Source organism: Gekko japonicus, unplaced genomic scaffold (assembly GCF_001447785.1).
Source record: "Gekko japonicus isolate JY-2015 unplaced genomic scaffold, Gekko_japonicus_V1.1 scaffold53, whole genome shotgun sequence".
Taxonomy (NCBI): Eukaryota; Metazoa; Chordata; class Lepidosauria; order Squamata; family Gekkonidae; genus Gekko; species Gekko japonicus.
The window spans coordinates 1,631,680-1,646,971 of record NW_015162474.1 but is presented as its reverse complement, the minus strand read 5'-3'; the positions used below and the strand labels follow the sequence as shown (position 1 = coordinate 1,646,971).

The 15,292-nt window shown below is 42.9% G+C and overlaps 1 protein-coding gene across 3 annotated transcripts; it reads left to right on the top strand.

Annotated features, from left to right (window-relative positions):
* On the top strand, nucleotides 1-15,292 carry MDM2 (MDM2 proto-oncogene, E3 ubiquitin protein ligase). 3 transcript variants are annotated; one of them, XM_015405725.1, is made up of 11 exons: nucleotides 1-96; nucleotides 556-643; nucleotides 2,192-2,266; nucleotides 3,165-3,298; nucleotides 5,485-5,534; nucleotides 6,916-6,983; nucleotides 7,097-7,157; nucleotides 7,907-8,067; nucleotides 9,007-9,162; nucleotides 11,089-11,166; nucleotides 14,633-15,292. In XM_015405725.1, exons 1-11 carry the CDS (start codon nucleotides 83-85, stop codon nucleotides 15,179-15,181), a joined length of 1,434 nt encoding a protein of 477 aa, XP_015261211.1. In that variant the 5' UTR covers nucleotides 1-82; the 3' UTR covers nucleotides 15,182-15,292. The 3 variants fall into 3 exon arrangements, with proteins under 3 accessions (XP_015261211.1, XP_015261210.1, XP_015261212.1); XM_015405724.1 differs by having other exon boundaries at nucleotides 4-96; nucleotides 7,904-8,067; nucleotides 14,633-15,289; XM_015405726.1 differs by lacking the exon at nucleotides 1-96 and adding an exon at nucleotides 150-387 and having other exon boundaries at nucleotides 7,904-8,067; nucleotides 14,633-15,286.

Below are 15,292 nucleotides of genomic sequence, written 5' to 3'. Positions count from 1 at the left end.
CTGAAGCGGCTCCGGAGCGGGGAGGGGGGAAAGGAAGGGGTCCTTTTCTGTTTCCTCGGGACCACGCGGGGAACCCGCCACGATGCATACGGAGAAGTAAGAAGGGAAAGGCAAAGACGTGTGCCTGGAAGGTGTCCGTGGGAACGAGGGGCTCCACTGGCGGTCTCTGCCCCGGTCCCTCCCTGTGACTCAAGTCTGCTGCGTCGGCTTCCGCGTCTCTCCCCGGATCGTGTTCGGGCATGTCGGGCCGCGGCCAGTAGAGGCGTTAAGCCCAGACTTGTCCGGGGAGAAGTAAACAGTCGGCGCTATTTAAGGGCAGCCCGTCCTTCATTTTGAAGGGGGTTTCTGGAGTAGTTTCTGTCTTCTCGGTCTCGGCGATTATCTCGGGTGAGGCATCGAGGACCTTGCTTCAAGCTGACGGGCAGGCGGGCGAGTAGGGGGATTCCGTCGTTCGGCATGGCGGCACAGGCGCTCTCAGCGGCCTAGTGGGAAGTGGTTAAAGGCTTTGGCCGATTGTTCTTTTTATGTGAGTTTATTTTTTTTTTTTCCTGGCAGGCAAATGTGCAATACTAAGATGGCCACTTCCGCCGACCAGCCCGCCGCGGGTACATCTGGCATGAACCAAAGGGATCAAGCAGCTCTGGTCAGTATTGGGAAGGGGGCGCCTTTGAGATGATGTGACTCGCAGGATAAGTTTTTGTATTTACACACTGTACTCACGCAGACGGTGCCTTTTAGGGGTAAGGACCGTGATGTCATCTGGAAAGGACTTGAGCCCATGTGTAGTATAATGGTTATAAGTTCTGGACAAGGAACAGCCCGCCAGCATCAGTGGCTATACATCTGCTTTCTGCATGTATATCATAACTAGGAAAAAGGCCCGTTGTGGAAATAAATACAACGGCCTCTAGAAAGAGGCTCTGGGCGGGTGCCCCGGCCTTGGACACTCAGTGTCAATTTGCTGTGGCGGCCTCAGCCAGGTATAATGACACTGAGTTCACCATTTTCTCCAGAGGAACTGATCTCTGCTACCTAAAGAACAGTTGTAATTTTGAGTGGTCTCCAGCCCTCACCTGGAGATTGGCAACCATGGTTCCCCAGAAGGGAATAGTTGGTTTGGAGGGTGGAGTCTATGGCTTTGTACCTGTCCGAGGTCCCACGCCTCCTGAAACCTCACCCTTTCCAGGCTCCATCCCTTCACATCTCCAGGAATTTCCCACCTGGAGTTGGCAACCCTATCTCCTTCCCAGCCAATCATCAACCTACCTTTATTTCCCCCTCACTCTTCAGCTTTCCACCCCCCACACACACACTTGCAGCCTCTCCCGTGCTCTGAAGCCCTGACTGCTACATCACATTGGCTGTCATACGGGGCCACCTCAGCAGCATATAAGGATACAGAGCCCACCATTTTCTCTGCCATCTGGAAAGCAGTTGTAATTCTGAGTGATCTCCAGCCCTCACCTGGAGATTGGACACATTTTACCTCAGAACAGCAAAACTGTTTAGAATGTTAGAGGCAAAAGCAAGTCGCATATGCAAACGACCTCTGTGTTCTGACTGGCTATGGGGGGGAGAGGAACAGCAAAATGTTTAGAATGTTGGAGGCAGGACTCAGGCAAAGCAGCCAGTGGATAGGGAGACCCTCTGAATGACAGATCAGAGAGCAAACTGATTTTGGAGCGTGTGGAATGTTCTAGAGAAGTGCCACCACCATTCGGCTTTTATTTATAAGGGAGATGTGCTGCAGTCGTCGTACTTATGCGCATGAACTACAGATTCACAGGGTCTTTCTTTCTTAAAGGGCAGAATATTGCATGAATTATATATACATATCTTGGAATGTAGTGCTTATACCTGCTTATTACTTTGTAGGTGCAGGATAATATACATACACACACCTGTTTCTCTGCCACCTGCACAGGATTCCTGCTTTTGGGAGTATGTAGCCAGGCTTACAGTTCTGAAACTTCATTTTTAAATTGGTGTTTAGATAATGGGTATGAGTTCTAAGAACACTTCTGTTTGTCTGGTGTGTATTTCAGTATAATATATCCTGGAGAATTTGCTGCAGTCATAGCAGTAAGATTAGCCATGTTAGAAACCTTGCAGTACTAGATCCACAGCCTCTGTGCTCCTTGACCATGACTGTACATATTTAAGTGACTTGTATCGGTATCTCTGTTTTCAGGTTAAACCCAAGCCACAGTTGTTAAAACTTCTAAAGTTTGCTGGTGCACAAAAAGATACCTTTACTATGAAGGAGGTAAGTCACATTCTTTGTAATTAGTACAGGAGTAGGTATCTATTGCATCTCTTCCCTTTATCCACAGGATCACATTTCTACGTTGCTTTCACACAGCAAGAATGTTTAAAAATGTAAAACTGGTACAATGAGTTGTGAGTTTATATTTGCTCATCTTCCTATATAATGAGAGCAGATCTTTTAGCAACAATTGAAAAGTTGACTTCTCATAACTTCAGAATGGACATGTAAAATATAAAGACTAGCAAAATTAACAGGATTATGACAAGATGGTATACGTCTGTGTCCGGCTGTCTAAATCGCAGTTGCTCCAAGAGGCTGTAGTTGGTGATTATTTTGCTTTACGTAGAAGTTTTGCCCTCATTGCGACCATGTCCCCAAATGGAGTGCTTTGCTTCTGTCCATCAGCCGGAATGACAACCATTTGCTTATATGAGTAAATGCTAAGAGACAGAGGTATTACCAGACTGATAGCTAAACATGCTCCCTATTAGCTGCAGAGTCTTGTGAGCAAAAATTCTACTTTGTGAGCTACTGGCATTAAAGTTGTGCATGAGCTTTTTGGCTACTGCATAAATTAGTTTGCTCTGGAGCCATCCTTTCTGAGCTACGACAAAAATGTGTGAGCCTGTGAGCTAGCTCACACTAACTCAGTTTAGAGGGAACCCCAACTCTATAAGTATTCTCCTGTCTGTATAGCTCTGCCCTTCTTCCGCCCGTTCTCATCCTGGATTTTGTTTCTTGGTCATGCTGTATTGCAGCAGAATGTTATAAATGGGTTTTCAGTTTAAATTTATAGTGATATTAAGAGCAGTCATTAGTAAATATGCTCCAAATTCTTGTGCATTGATTCCATATTGTATGAGCTGACACATCTCATGTTTGACTGCTGTTACAGGTAATATTCTATATTGGTCAGTATATTATGTCTAAACATCTATATGACGAAAGGCAACAACATATTGTCCATTGCGCAAATGATCTTCTGGGAGATCTTTTTGGAGTACAGAGTTTTTCCGTAAAAGAACACAGGTACCACTATTTCTTGTGACTTCTTAGTGAAAGCTTAGTGCATATGTTACCTTACAACTTTCCTAGCACATTCTTAAGTGCTAGAGATGTGTGTGACAGAAAACTTAGCTTTGTGTTTGTGTTATTGAACTCCATCATAGTCTGCTTTTAGTTTCTGCAGTTGCCTGATTTCAGAATTTCTATGAAGTAAATTATATCGCTGTTATCTACTAAGGAAAATATTCTTTGGCTTTATTCTTTGGAAATCATGTAATTTCATACTGTGCATACATCTGATGGCTTGTATTATTAAGAATACCCTGAGTATGGGCTACAAGATTCAACTTCTTATTAGGCTGAATTGTCCTTGGTGCATTGATGGCTTCTCAGTGTATGTAATCATAATCTTAACTGTGCATGCACAGTTCTGACACATCTAGTAACTTTCCTATTCACTTCTGTGCTGGGATGAGCTTTGTACTTGCATTCCTGTGGCATTTAATGAATGGCCCCCTGCTTTGCACTGAATGGGGGAGCCTCACTGTGACATATCAGAAGCTCATTTGGTAGTGCCTCATGCCCTTAATTTACTATCCTGGAGTCACTGATAAAGCAGATTTGAAAAAGAAGTTTAGTTACTCACAACGTAAGAACATAAGAGACGCCAATGTTGGATCAGGCCAAAGGCCCATCCAGTCCAACACTCTGTCACACAGTGGCCAAAAATACCAGGTGCCATCAGGAGGTCCACCAGTGGGGCCAGGACATTAGAAGCCCTCCCACTGTTGACCCCGCCCAAGCACCAAGAAGACAGAGCATCACTTGCCCCAGAGTCCCTATCTATACCTTGTGGCTAATAGCCACTGATGGACCTCTGCTCCATATGCTTAGCTAATTCCCTTTTGAAGCCGTCCATGCTTGTAGCTGGTATCACTTTTACTGGTGAGGCTAAATACACTTAGTGCCACTACCAAATACTAAATGATGATTGTTGGACAAAGTTACTTTGAGATTTACTGGGTTTTATGGTTCTAAAAATTGCCAGTCTGCGCAACTTCAGGAAGGATAAAAGCATTATGATTAAAAAGTTAAAGATAGAGAAAAGAATGCTAGAATTGTTGCCCTCTCCCACATCAGAACAGCTAGATTTACTTAGTAATAAACCAAGAGATTGATTTTATTTGTACTATACAGGACAGGAAGTTGCAATGTAAGACACTTTTCAAAAAAAGAATCCATCTCATAACAAAGAAGAGAGATGGCTTATTATAAAGTTAAAATGTACCCAAAGGTTGAAATCTTTTCTATCCCAAACATTTTGTCTGGTTTTACCCTAGCAAACAGATTCATTCTGGATGACTTACAAGGACCTCCAGATACTTTTCTGGGAATAGTAGTAGTTTAGGGCAGAAAATAGCGAGTTCTGTCCCAGCATGCCCTTTCGTGGTAGAGGCAGGCTAGACCATGCAGCCCCATATTAAATAGGGGATTTATTTAACTTGGACAATATAACATGTTCCTGACACCAGTACTCATCTGGAACTCCAGCAGCTTTTGAAGGACTTGTGGTCCTCTTGGCCAAGCCATAGCATGTTACTATCTTGGCTTGATGCTTCCTCATTCATAATTGTTGATTGCAAAACCCAAAAAGTCATGTGTGTATGTTTAGACCTAATTTAGAGTCCAGTGACACCTTTAAGACGGACTGGATCTATGTTTAGACCTGATATTGATTTGGTGAATGTTACCCATTTCCCTGTGATGTGCACTGCTTGATTCTGTATTTACTGATTTTGTTCCTTAGTGGATCCTGTACAGTCTTGTTGTCTGTTTGTGGAACTGTGTGGTCCAATATGTTAGCTATGTCTGGATATGATGGATTTTATTTCAGTTCAGGGACTGGAACTAAATTGCCTTTAGTTGAGTTGTCACCTTTTTCCTTGTGAAAAGTAACCTGGTGCCCAGAATTTATGTAGGTTAAGGGGGCGGGGGGGATGTGGAGATAAGTGGGAAGAAAAAACATTCACATTAAAATGTATGTATTAGGAGCAGGTCCAGCTTTTTTTTTTTTAAGTGGCTACCCTAGCATGTTATTAAAAAATATTCTTATCTCATGTTATGAAAATATTCTAATCTTTAGGGTCACTTTATAATAGTAATATCCAATTTATATCCTTGAAACTAAAAACTGTGTTATCTTTCTCTAGGCAATTATATTTGATGATTTCCAAAAACTTGACAACAGTCAATCAGCAAGGTAAAGTAGTTTGCTGTAATATTTTAAAAGCTTGTTGTTGCTGTTTTATCGTTGGAGAAAGGGTTTTTTGAAAGTCTTGTGCAGTAACAGTTGGATTAATTCTATTTAGTAGTATACTTTTGGCACCAAGCTGTTAATTATTTACTTGGAACTTCAATTTATATTGATAGGTATTGGAGGTAAGCAGGAGCTACAACAAACACTGCTATGAGAAAAAATCCTTTTATCCTTTACTTACTGCAGCGACTGTTAATTACCTTGTCACTTGTAACTCATGACAGAATAGTTAGGATTTGTATTGCCTTACGTAAATCAGGTTATTAACTAGCTATCTGTTGAGTTATTCAAAAGAATTGCCAGTTAAAAATGAGTGCTTGTTTTGTGGCAACTAAAAAAATAAGCCTTGTTCAAATGGGGACAAGAGACCAAACTAGGATCCTGTTCATTAAAACAGCTCTGATTGGGACCCTTGGGGTGCAATCTTACGTACAATTATTTTGGAGTAAGTCTCTTTGCATTCAATGGAGTTTACACAGGACTGTTTCCATATGCTTAAGATTGTGTGGTAAGTCTGCTAGGAAAAACTCTGTGATGGTGAGTGGAACCAAGCCTTCAGGATGCATTCATGGTGCACTAGGCAAATTATGTCAAATGTGTACATATACAAATAGATTCAGGTGGGGTAGCTGTGTTGGTCTGAAGCAACAGAACAAAGTTTGAGTCCAATGGCAATTTTAAGACCAATAAAGTTTTATTCTGGGTATAAGCTTTTGTGTGCATGCACACTTCTTCAGATACATAGAAACAGAGTCACCAATCATTACATATAGGTAGCGGGTGAAAAGGATGTTGCCAAGAAGGGCCAATTAGAGCTAAAATTGGATTAAGGCAATTGTTAAGACCTCTGAATAGACCTAGAATAAAACTTTGTTGCTCTTAAAGGTGCCATTGGACTCAAACCTTTTTCTACGGTTTGCCTGATTAGCCTAGAATTTGTTGGGTTTTTAAAAATAATTTTAGCCTAGAATTTGTAATCCCCCTCCCAAAGGCTAGTTGCTAAATGACCTCTCTGACTTAGTTCTTTTGTGTTTCAAATGTGAAAGTTGATTCATCCTGAACTTTAGGGACCATTCTAACATACAGTAGAAAAGATAGTATATTAATGTAAGTTTGATTAATTATGCTGTTGTATATTTTAATGTATTTTAGCTTTTCAGATTTCTGTGTAAATTCGTCATAATTATTACTAAATTAGGACTTTGAGGAACTCATATTTTTAGAAAATCAATGAAAATCAAAATCAATCCACTTACTAGGAAATGTATGTTTGAGTTGTCTGCTGTTCCTCTTCAGTGATTTCCAATATGTATTTTTTTTGAAGACTCTAGTAATGTTAACACATCTTCGAATCAGTCCAGGTCCCTGCTAGAAAATGGAAATGCTATAAAGGTAATTTCAAGAACATGGTATTCCTATATTAATACTCTTTCGTGTAATATCTGGAACAGTTATGTTTAATCGTTATGAGGAGTGTTGCTTATTTAGTATTCTTTTTTAAACAGGAATCAGTACAAGAGTCAAGTGAACCATCTACTTCTGCAAAGAGGGTACACAGTGAAACAGGTAAGTGAAGGCTTCTTTGCCTGTGTTTCAGTATTGTTAGTAGTTCTCTTGAAGCAGAGCTCAAGTCACTGACAGATCATAGAAAGCATCTGTTTGAGAGGGAAGACGCTGCTGCTTCCCCATGTGTGATACGAGGCTTGGCTTCACTTGAGGCCTCACTCCATATCTCCCAGGGTTTGTGGCATTCTAGTGTGTAAGGAGCTACTTTTTCCTCCAGAGAGAGAACTCGTGAAAATCCTGAGTATGGCACCATTCTAGCCCTGGCCAGTGCCGATTCTGGCTTCATGTTTCTCTTCTGCATGCTGATGTCTTGGCTTTATTTGTTGTCCTTTTTGAATAGCCCTGTTGGCATTGTGTGTGTCTTTAAAAGAGTTACACCAGATCCATTAAAGCTCTCGTTGTCTGTTTGCCCGTGCCAATATCTCTTTGTAGTGAATTTCACACATGATGTTTGCAGGATGGGATAATCAAATGAGCCTTCACTTGGAATCTCTTTATGTATATAAGAGAGTACATGGGTTTGACAAGCTGTTAGAGATATTTTAGGGTTGCATTAAATCAGCTACTGGGCTGCTTTGTAACTGTCTCGTCGGAAGACAGAGTACCGATTTCATAAGGTTTAATGAGAGCACTGAATGTATTTTCGCGTCTATGTTGATTTACTCTGTCCAGGATGTTTGCAAATAGAGTGGTTGCAAAAAAAAGTCTTAAGGCTTTCCTTGGTTAAAATACGTTTTATCACACAGAAGAAAATGCTTTAGAAGACCCTAATGATGAAAGGCAAAGAAAACGACATAAATCAGACAGCATTTCTCTTACATTTGACGAAAGCCTCTCGTGGTGTGTAGTAAGTGGTTTATACAGCGATCGAAGTAACAGCAGCAGTTCCTCAGGTTCTATATCAAGTCCAGTAAGTAGCAACAGGCTTTAATGTTTTTTTTCCCTTGAAATTTCCCACACTGTAGAATCATCTAACTAAGCATCTTATGTGTTTAAAATTGTACCCCCTGCGCATGGGAAATAACAAGATTGGAACTCCCCCCCCCCAAAAAAAAAACACCCCTCTGTCTGTACGCACAGCCCTTAATGCCAGAGAGAATCGCTCTAGCCCAGTCTTCTCATGGTATGGTAGACCAGGGGTCCCCCAGCATGGTGCCCATGGGCGCCATGGTGTCTGCCAGCACCTTTTCTGGTACCTACAAAGTGTTTTCAGGAAGTGGGAGGGGCCATGTAGGGCTTTGACCCAGCATGGAGATTTGATTGGCTGTACAGATCTTTTAAAACATTGCTTTGGCAGCAGCTGCCACCATAAGACAATGATGTATACTGTGTGGCTGAAGTTAAGCTGTGGTGGCAATCATTTTGTGGCTGGCTCCACATCCTGTGGCAGCCATTTTGTTGCTGCATTCACCATGCTGTGTCAGAATTCCTAATGTGCCTGCAGGCTCAAAAAGGTTGGGGACTCCTATGCTAGATTTCTGTGTGCTGGATATTTTTTCCATATGGTAATAGTCAGTCATTGCTTGAGTAACAGCCTGAATTTGATGCAGTATCGTGAAGGATGCTATTGGCCCTAAGCTGGCCTTGGCTGGGAGGGCGGGTTAGAAATCAAATAAATGATCCTTCATCTAGTTATGTGGCAGAGCTAGCCATTGCATAATAGATGTGAATAGCCTATGCTGTTCCACCCACACAAAAGTGTGTTTCTTGTCCACCCCATGAATAGGATTTACCTATGCTGTGAAGGGCTATCGCAATTGCAGCAAAGCTTTCCATATGTGGTAATGGTATATTATTGCCTACTGGTATGTGTCCAAATACTTTTAAAGTGCATTTTTGTTTCTTTTAGGATAATAATGCCAATTCACTAAGTGGAAATTCAGATTGGTTAGACCAGGATTCCATTTCAGATCAGTTCAGTGTTGAGTTTGAAGTTGAATCAATCTGTTCAGAAGACTACAGCCCTAATGAAGATGTACAAGAACTTACAGATGAGGACGATGAGGTAGGTGTATTTAAAACAAAGTTCATTGGACTGTCGTTAGGGAAAGTATGGCTTTGTATTAGAATGTCGTATGCGCACATACTTGAAGAAGTTTCCTTAATATGGGTTAGGCCATTAGTCCACCTAGTCAGGCAGGCAGTGCTTTTTCCCAGCCTTCCTACCTGAAATGCCAAGGATTCACCCTGGGATCTTCTGCGTATGAAGCACATGTTCTACCCCAAATGTGATTAAATTTTGAGAGCCATTTGGACAGTGTGTTTCATTTGGCATTCAGGTGCTCGGGGTGGTCTTACATTGAAAATTCATCTTGCTCATTATAGAGTGCTTGTGGTAATAAAATAGAATAACCCCACATTAAGCTTTTTGACTCCCTGAAAACTGTGTCAAGCTCCAATTAATGTTATCTACAACTGCCTGCTGGGTAGAGCCTTGTGAGAATAACCATATTGTGGAACAGTATATCTTTGTGACGGTATCTGAATTTCTGTGTTGAATTGTCAATTTTATAGATTTCTCTCTCTTTTTTGGTATTTTTGGATTTGTGTGTGTGTGTGTGTGTGTGTGCGCGCCCATACCTGGAAGTCATGGTGACCCCTGGCAACTCCTACTGGGGTATGGAGGAAGTTCAGAGAAGTGGCTTGATAGCCTACCTCTGGCCTCCCGGCCCTGGTGTTCTCTGGAGGTCTCCCATCCAAATACTTGCCAGGGTCAGCCCTGCTTAGCTTCCAAGATCTGACAAGATTGGGCTTGCCAGGGCTATCCAGGGCAGGGCTATAGGCTTCTCTCTTCTTGCATAATCAGTTGGTCTAAATTCAAGTACACTAGCATCTTGGACTGATGAAGGGAGCTCTGACTCTTGAAAACTTATACCCCAGAAATCTTGTCGGTCTCTAAAGTACTACTGGACTCAAATCTAGCTGTTCTATTGCAGACAAACATGCTTCCCTCTGAAACTAGCTTCAGTTGATCTACTTTGTCATCTTTTTGTGCATGGTTTAGGGTGCCGTGTTTGTCCCCCTCCAACATTTTCTGTGGCCCCATGTACATAACAGCCTGCGGAAAGAAGGGTGGGATACAGGTGGGGTAAAATTAAACATAGTTATGTGTGTGGCCAGTGGCTTTAATGTGTCAGCAGAGAACTGATATTGTATAGATCTCTGGTTTCTTGGGTTTTTTTAATCTTCATAGTTTCTAAAGTTGCTTTGGAAACATGAAAAGGGTCAGAAGTGGGGAAGGCTGACTTGCATGACCTGTACAGGTTCCTTTGTGTCCTCTGTTTCTGCTATTGCTTCTGGGCTCCCTGGCTGTACTCTGCTTTTTCCCACTTAATCTTTAGAGACTGTTCCCTCCCTAAGTTTCTACCAAAAACAATAGCATAATCTGAAAGTAGGGTACATCACACAAAATTACAACTCTGCCAGTTGCGATAGTAGTTCTTTTACTGGAAGTATATATAGTTCCATTGGGACAGAATTGTCCATATTAATTCTTAAAAACCTGAAATCTGCTTGAAGCTTGTGTGGGAAGGTTCACTCTGAAGCCATTTGTGAGTCAAGCAATTTTAAGCGCGGAAAGGACCCTCGTGATTTTTTTGCAGAATTGTAGTTGCGTCCTGCTATCTAGATAGATCAAGATGGGTAGCTGTGTTAGTCTGTCTGTAGCAGTAGGAAAGAGTAAGAGTCATCGGAAGAAGTGAGCAGTAACTCACAAAAGCTCATACCCTACCACAAATTTTGTTAGTTTTTAAGGTGCTAGTGGACTCTTACTCTTTTTTTAAACTTACTATCTAAACTTACTATATAGTAATTGATGAAGAGGCTTAAACCATGTATTCAAGTGCATTTTGCTTCTCTTCAGAATTGTAACATGTTTGCTTCCAATTAATTTTTGAAATTTACACAAAATCTAAACATTTTCTTTCATCAGATATATCAAGTAACTATATATCAGACTGAAGAGAGTGATATGGATTCATTCGATGATGATCCTGAAATTTCATTAGCTGTAAGTATGGCCCTGGTCACACGGAGTGTTAGGCACGCTAGAGAGACGGAAGATAGGCGGATTTTCTGGGCGCGATCTCACCGCCACATCTGGGAAGCGTAGAGCTCCCATGGCTCACCTGAGGCTTCACTCCGAAGATGCGCTGTAAAAAACTTGTACCTCCGAGGTACTAGTTTCCGGAAACCGCAGGGCAAGGGCGGGCGTCAGATCACGTTTCCGGTGTTAGCTCGTGGCATCCGGCGCCTGCCCATGTCCCGTCGCGAAAACCTTTTGTGTGTCAAGTCTCCACGGGTGCGCACAAGCACCCAACGGCGCATATGAACACTTGGGTTAAAAAAACCAACACAACCCCCGCGGCACCGCTTCTTTGCCGCACCGCAGGAGTGAGGTATGATCGGCACCTCCCCCCAACCACGGGACGTTTGATCCGGCTGCCGTGCGGTAGTTCGCTCCGGTGCAAACAGCCACGCCTCCCCGCGCGATATTAGGCCCGTGTGACCGGGGCCTATGTGGGCTTTCCTCTGCACCCCCCTCCCAGCCCATGCGGCCTTGCAGTGAGGATACACCAACCTGGTGCTTACCAGCTGCTGTCCTTTGTACAGTTTCTATCTCTGGTACCTGGCAATACGTTTTATGGCACACATGTCCCGGCCCAACAAAGTGACATGTTAGATCCGGCCGTCATAACAAATGAATTTGACACCTGTGATCTAACCGCTGCTGTTGTTTCACCAGTAGATCAGCTGATTATGTGAAAGACAGGATACAGTCTCAGAACCTCAGAGGCTATGGAACCTGTTCAGTTCTAGGGATTAACTCTGAATATACCTTATAACAAAGATCAACCTACTTGTCAAAAACTCAGCTCCTGACAGTAGCTGAAGAGGTAGTGAGCTGGTTCCATCTCACTTCTCCTCTTGTCATACCTCAGGCTCATTGAACGGCAAAGCTGCTGCCCCAAGGAAAGAGGTCAGGCCCCCCTGAGCTGGGTGTACTGAGTCCCAGGGGAATAGTTTCCAGCTTGTGCCTTTTTATTCACACTACTGTATATGCAGCAAGAACTGAGTTCTTGCCATTAGTTGAGGTAATGAGCTCCTCTTGCTCCCCACTCTAGGATATTGCCTTCTTGGGTTCATTGAGCAGCCAGGTCATCAGCTCAAGGAATATTACAGACTCTTTTGTCAGGCCATTCTTAGGGGTGATACGGCTGGATTCATCCCAGGTTGTTTTGACACATCTTGGATCAAATGATTTGCACCAGTTAGGTGTATCTGGGGAGCTAGTGATATAGCCATGCATGCCATGATCGGACCATTTTCTGCTGAGGGTGCAGTTGAGTATTCCCCCCGCCCCCGTGATGGACCGTTCAGAATAGTCCACCACTTGAAAGCTGATGGGTCCATTTATGATTCTAGAATGCTCTGAGAGGATTTTAAGAGTCTGAACGGCGACTCTGCTGAAGCCTTGGTGTGAATGCTGCACTGCTGGGCATGATATACAGGGTTGCTGCTTTCCCTAGAATAGAAGCCCAGCTCCATGGTACACCAAAATTTTTAAAAAGTGTTGGGAGATGTCTTGAACATCGTTGGTGGAAATACCATGCTGTATCTGGTAAGCACACATTAGAGTGCATTCAAAAGGTTATGTGGTGGCAGTCACAAAGAAGCAGTATGCTCTGCTATGATCATGTTGGCTGAATAGCATCCAGCGTGATTAAGAGGAGCAGACTCTGATCTGGAGAACTGGGTTTGATTCCCCCACTCCTCCACATGAAGCTTGCTGGGTGACCTTGGACCAATCACAGTTCTCTCAGAACACTCTCAGTCCCACCTACCTCCCAAGGTGCCTGTTGTGGGAAGAGGACGGGATCGCTTTGAGACTCCTTAAGGTTGAGGAAAGTGGGGTATAAAAACCAACTCTTCTTCATCCATAATCATTTGATGATGCGATTTCACCATCAGACAGACATGTTTACATGGTTCTTTATGGCTTAGAGTCTCCCAGATCTGCTGCAGATAGCACTTTTTTGATAGGTCATACAGTGGAGGCATATGAAGCACCACCTGGATTACGGATAGCTTCAGGCTGAAATCTCTGATCGGTGTTGACAGGATCCTGAGTATTGTGAAGACCTGTTCATTTGACCTTTTCTCCCTCTTGCTCAAAAATCTTGCTCAATACAGTGAGGGTCCCATTGATGACAAATATTAATGCTTCCTTATTAGGGTGCCCTCTTCCAAGATGCAGTTGTTGATCTGTTTTTGAAAAGATCCTCTGTTTATAAAAAGGTCTTTGCTAATTATAAGCCATGGCAAAGCAACTCTGAGTTTTCCTGGACCCTTTTCATCCTTTCAAGCCTAGAAATGACACAAGCTTTATAGTTCTGGTGGATGATCTCTGTTTATAGATCGATAATGGACATGTGTCCTTGCTAGTCTTAGTGGATCTTTCTGCAGCCCTTTCATATGGCTGACCAGTAGAGGCTGTCAAAGCACCCAGAGATCAGAGTGTGAACCAAGGGGACTGTCTTAAAATGATTTAGGTCCTTTCTGTCTGCCACTGTTAAGAAGGTTGTTGTAGAAGATGAGTATTTCGCATGGGATTTCACATGTGGGATTCCACAGGGTTATAATCTTTCTATAGTATTTTGGGGTTCACTGGCAGTCTTAATGCAAAAATGGTTCTTATAGCTAAAGCATGGTGCTCCAGAGCATACAAGTAATTTCAGGCAGCAAGGGTGGGGTAAGTGGAGGAAAAGAGATAGAAATGGTATTCTCTTCCATCAGAGCCTATATTATATAGGGAATGCCAACCACAACTTCCTGATCTTCCCCAACCAATCACAGGGATATCACCAAGGAATATTCTGGACAGGAGCAAGCTTACCCCCACCTCCCCACCAGATTTCACAGCTGAGCTGTGTGAGCTAATTAACAGGCCTGGGAGATGACCTTGGCTGGTAATCATTAGGTGGGGGTGGGAGTAACTAACACCTGCAGAGAAGTCAGAGTACAATTAAATTAGTTTTAAGCTGGAATTTTCCTCTAAGAGGGCTTCTCTCTAGATAGGCATGCTAACAAGACAAACCCTGGGACTCTACAGTCACCTCTTGATACCTCCTTCCCCTAACAATGAAGTGGGTACCATCCCTCGCAGGGCTCTTTTTGTAGCAGGAACTCCTTTGCATATTAGGTGACCCACCCCTAATGTAGCCAATCCTCCAAGAGCTTACAGTAGCCCCTGTAGGAAGAGCTCTGTCAGCTCTTGGAGGATTCGCTACATTAGGGGGTGTGTCGACTAATATGCAAAGGAGCTCCTGCTATAAAAAGAGCCCTGCGTCTTTGTAATTGTATCATCTGGTTTCGGTGGTATAGTTAGGATTATGCCCCATGGTGATCTTTATGTACTATATAAGTGACAGTTTAATCAATGCTAAATCACAACTGTTTCTCTTCTAATTCACAAGGATTATTGGAAATGCTCAAACTGCAATGAAATGAACCCACCCCTTCCTCGCCATTGTCCCAGATGCTGGGCTCTTCGGGAGAACTGGCTCCCTGATAGGAAGAGTGAGAAGTCTCAGAACAAGTGTGAAGATCTTGCACCACTAGATCTTGAGGAGGGCTTTGATGTTCCAGACTGTAAGAAAGGAAAGCTGGATGAGGTTGAAGAGGTGGATGAAGCAGAACAGACCTCTGAATCGCAGGAAAGTGAGGAATACTCGCAGCCATCGACCTCTAGCAGTATGCCATGCAGCAGTCAAGAAAACCTGAAAGAGCCTGAGAAAGAAGAGACTGAAGACAAAGACGGAGGCACGGATTCAAACCTTCCTCTCTCCAGCATAGAGCCTTGTGTCATATGCCAAAGTCAACCTAAAAATGGTTGCATTGTACATGGAAGGACAGGACATCTCATGTCATGTTATGCATGTGCAAAAAAGCTGAAGAAGCGCAATAAGCCCTGTCCTGTCTGCCGGCAGCCAATAGAGATGATTCTACGGACTTACTTTTGCTAGTTGAAGTGCAGGAAGAACTATACAATCGTATTAAAGAATTCCGAAGACTGATAATTAAGAGGAAATTAATTTAAAAGAAAATAGAGTTTGAATGTTTACAGAAGAGTTTTT

Excerpts from the sequence above, each read along its gene's own strand:
- MDM2 (XM_015405724.1), top strand. Across the intron at positions 3,299-5,484 it reads TTTTCCGTAAAAGAACACAG|GCAATTATATTTGATGATTT; the intron begins GTACCACTATTT and ends ATCTTTCTCTAG. Across the intron at positions 5,535-6,915 it reads GACAACAGTCAATCAGCAAG|ACTCTAGTAATGTTAACACA; the intron begins GTAAAGTAGTTT and ends TTTTTTTTGAAG.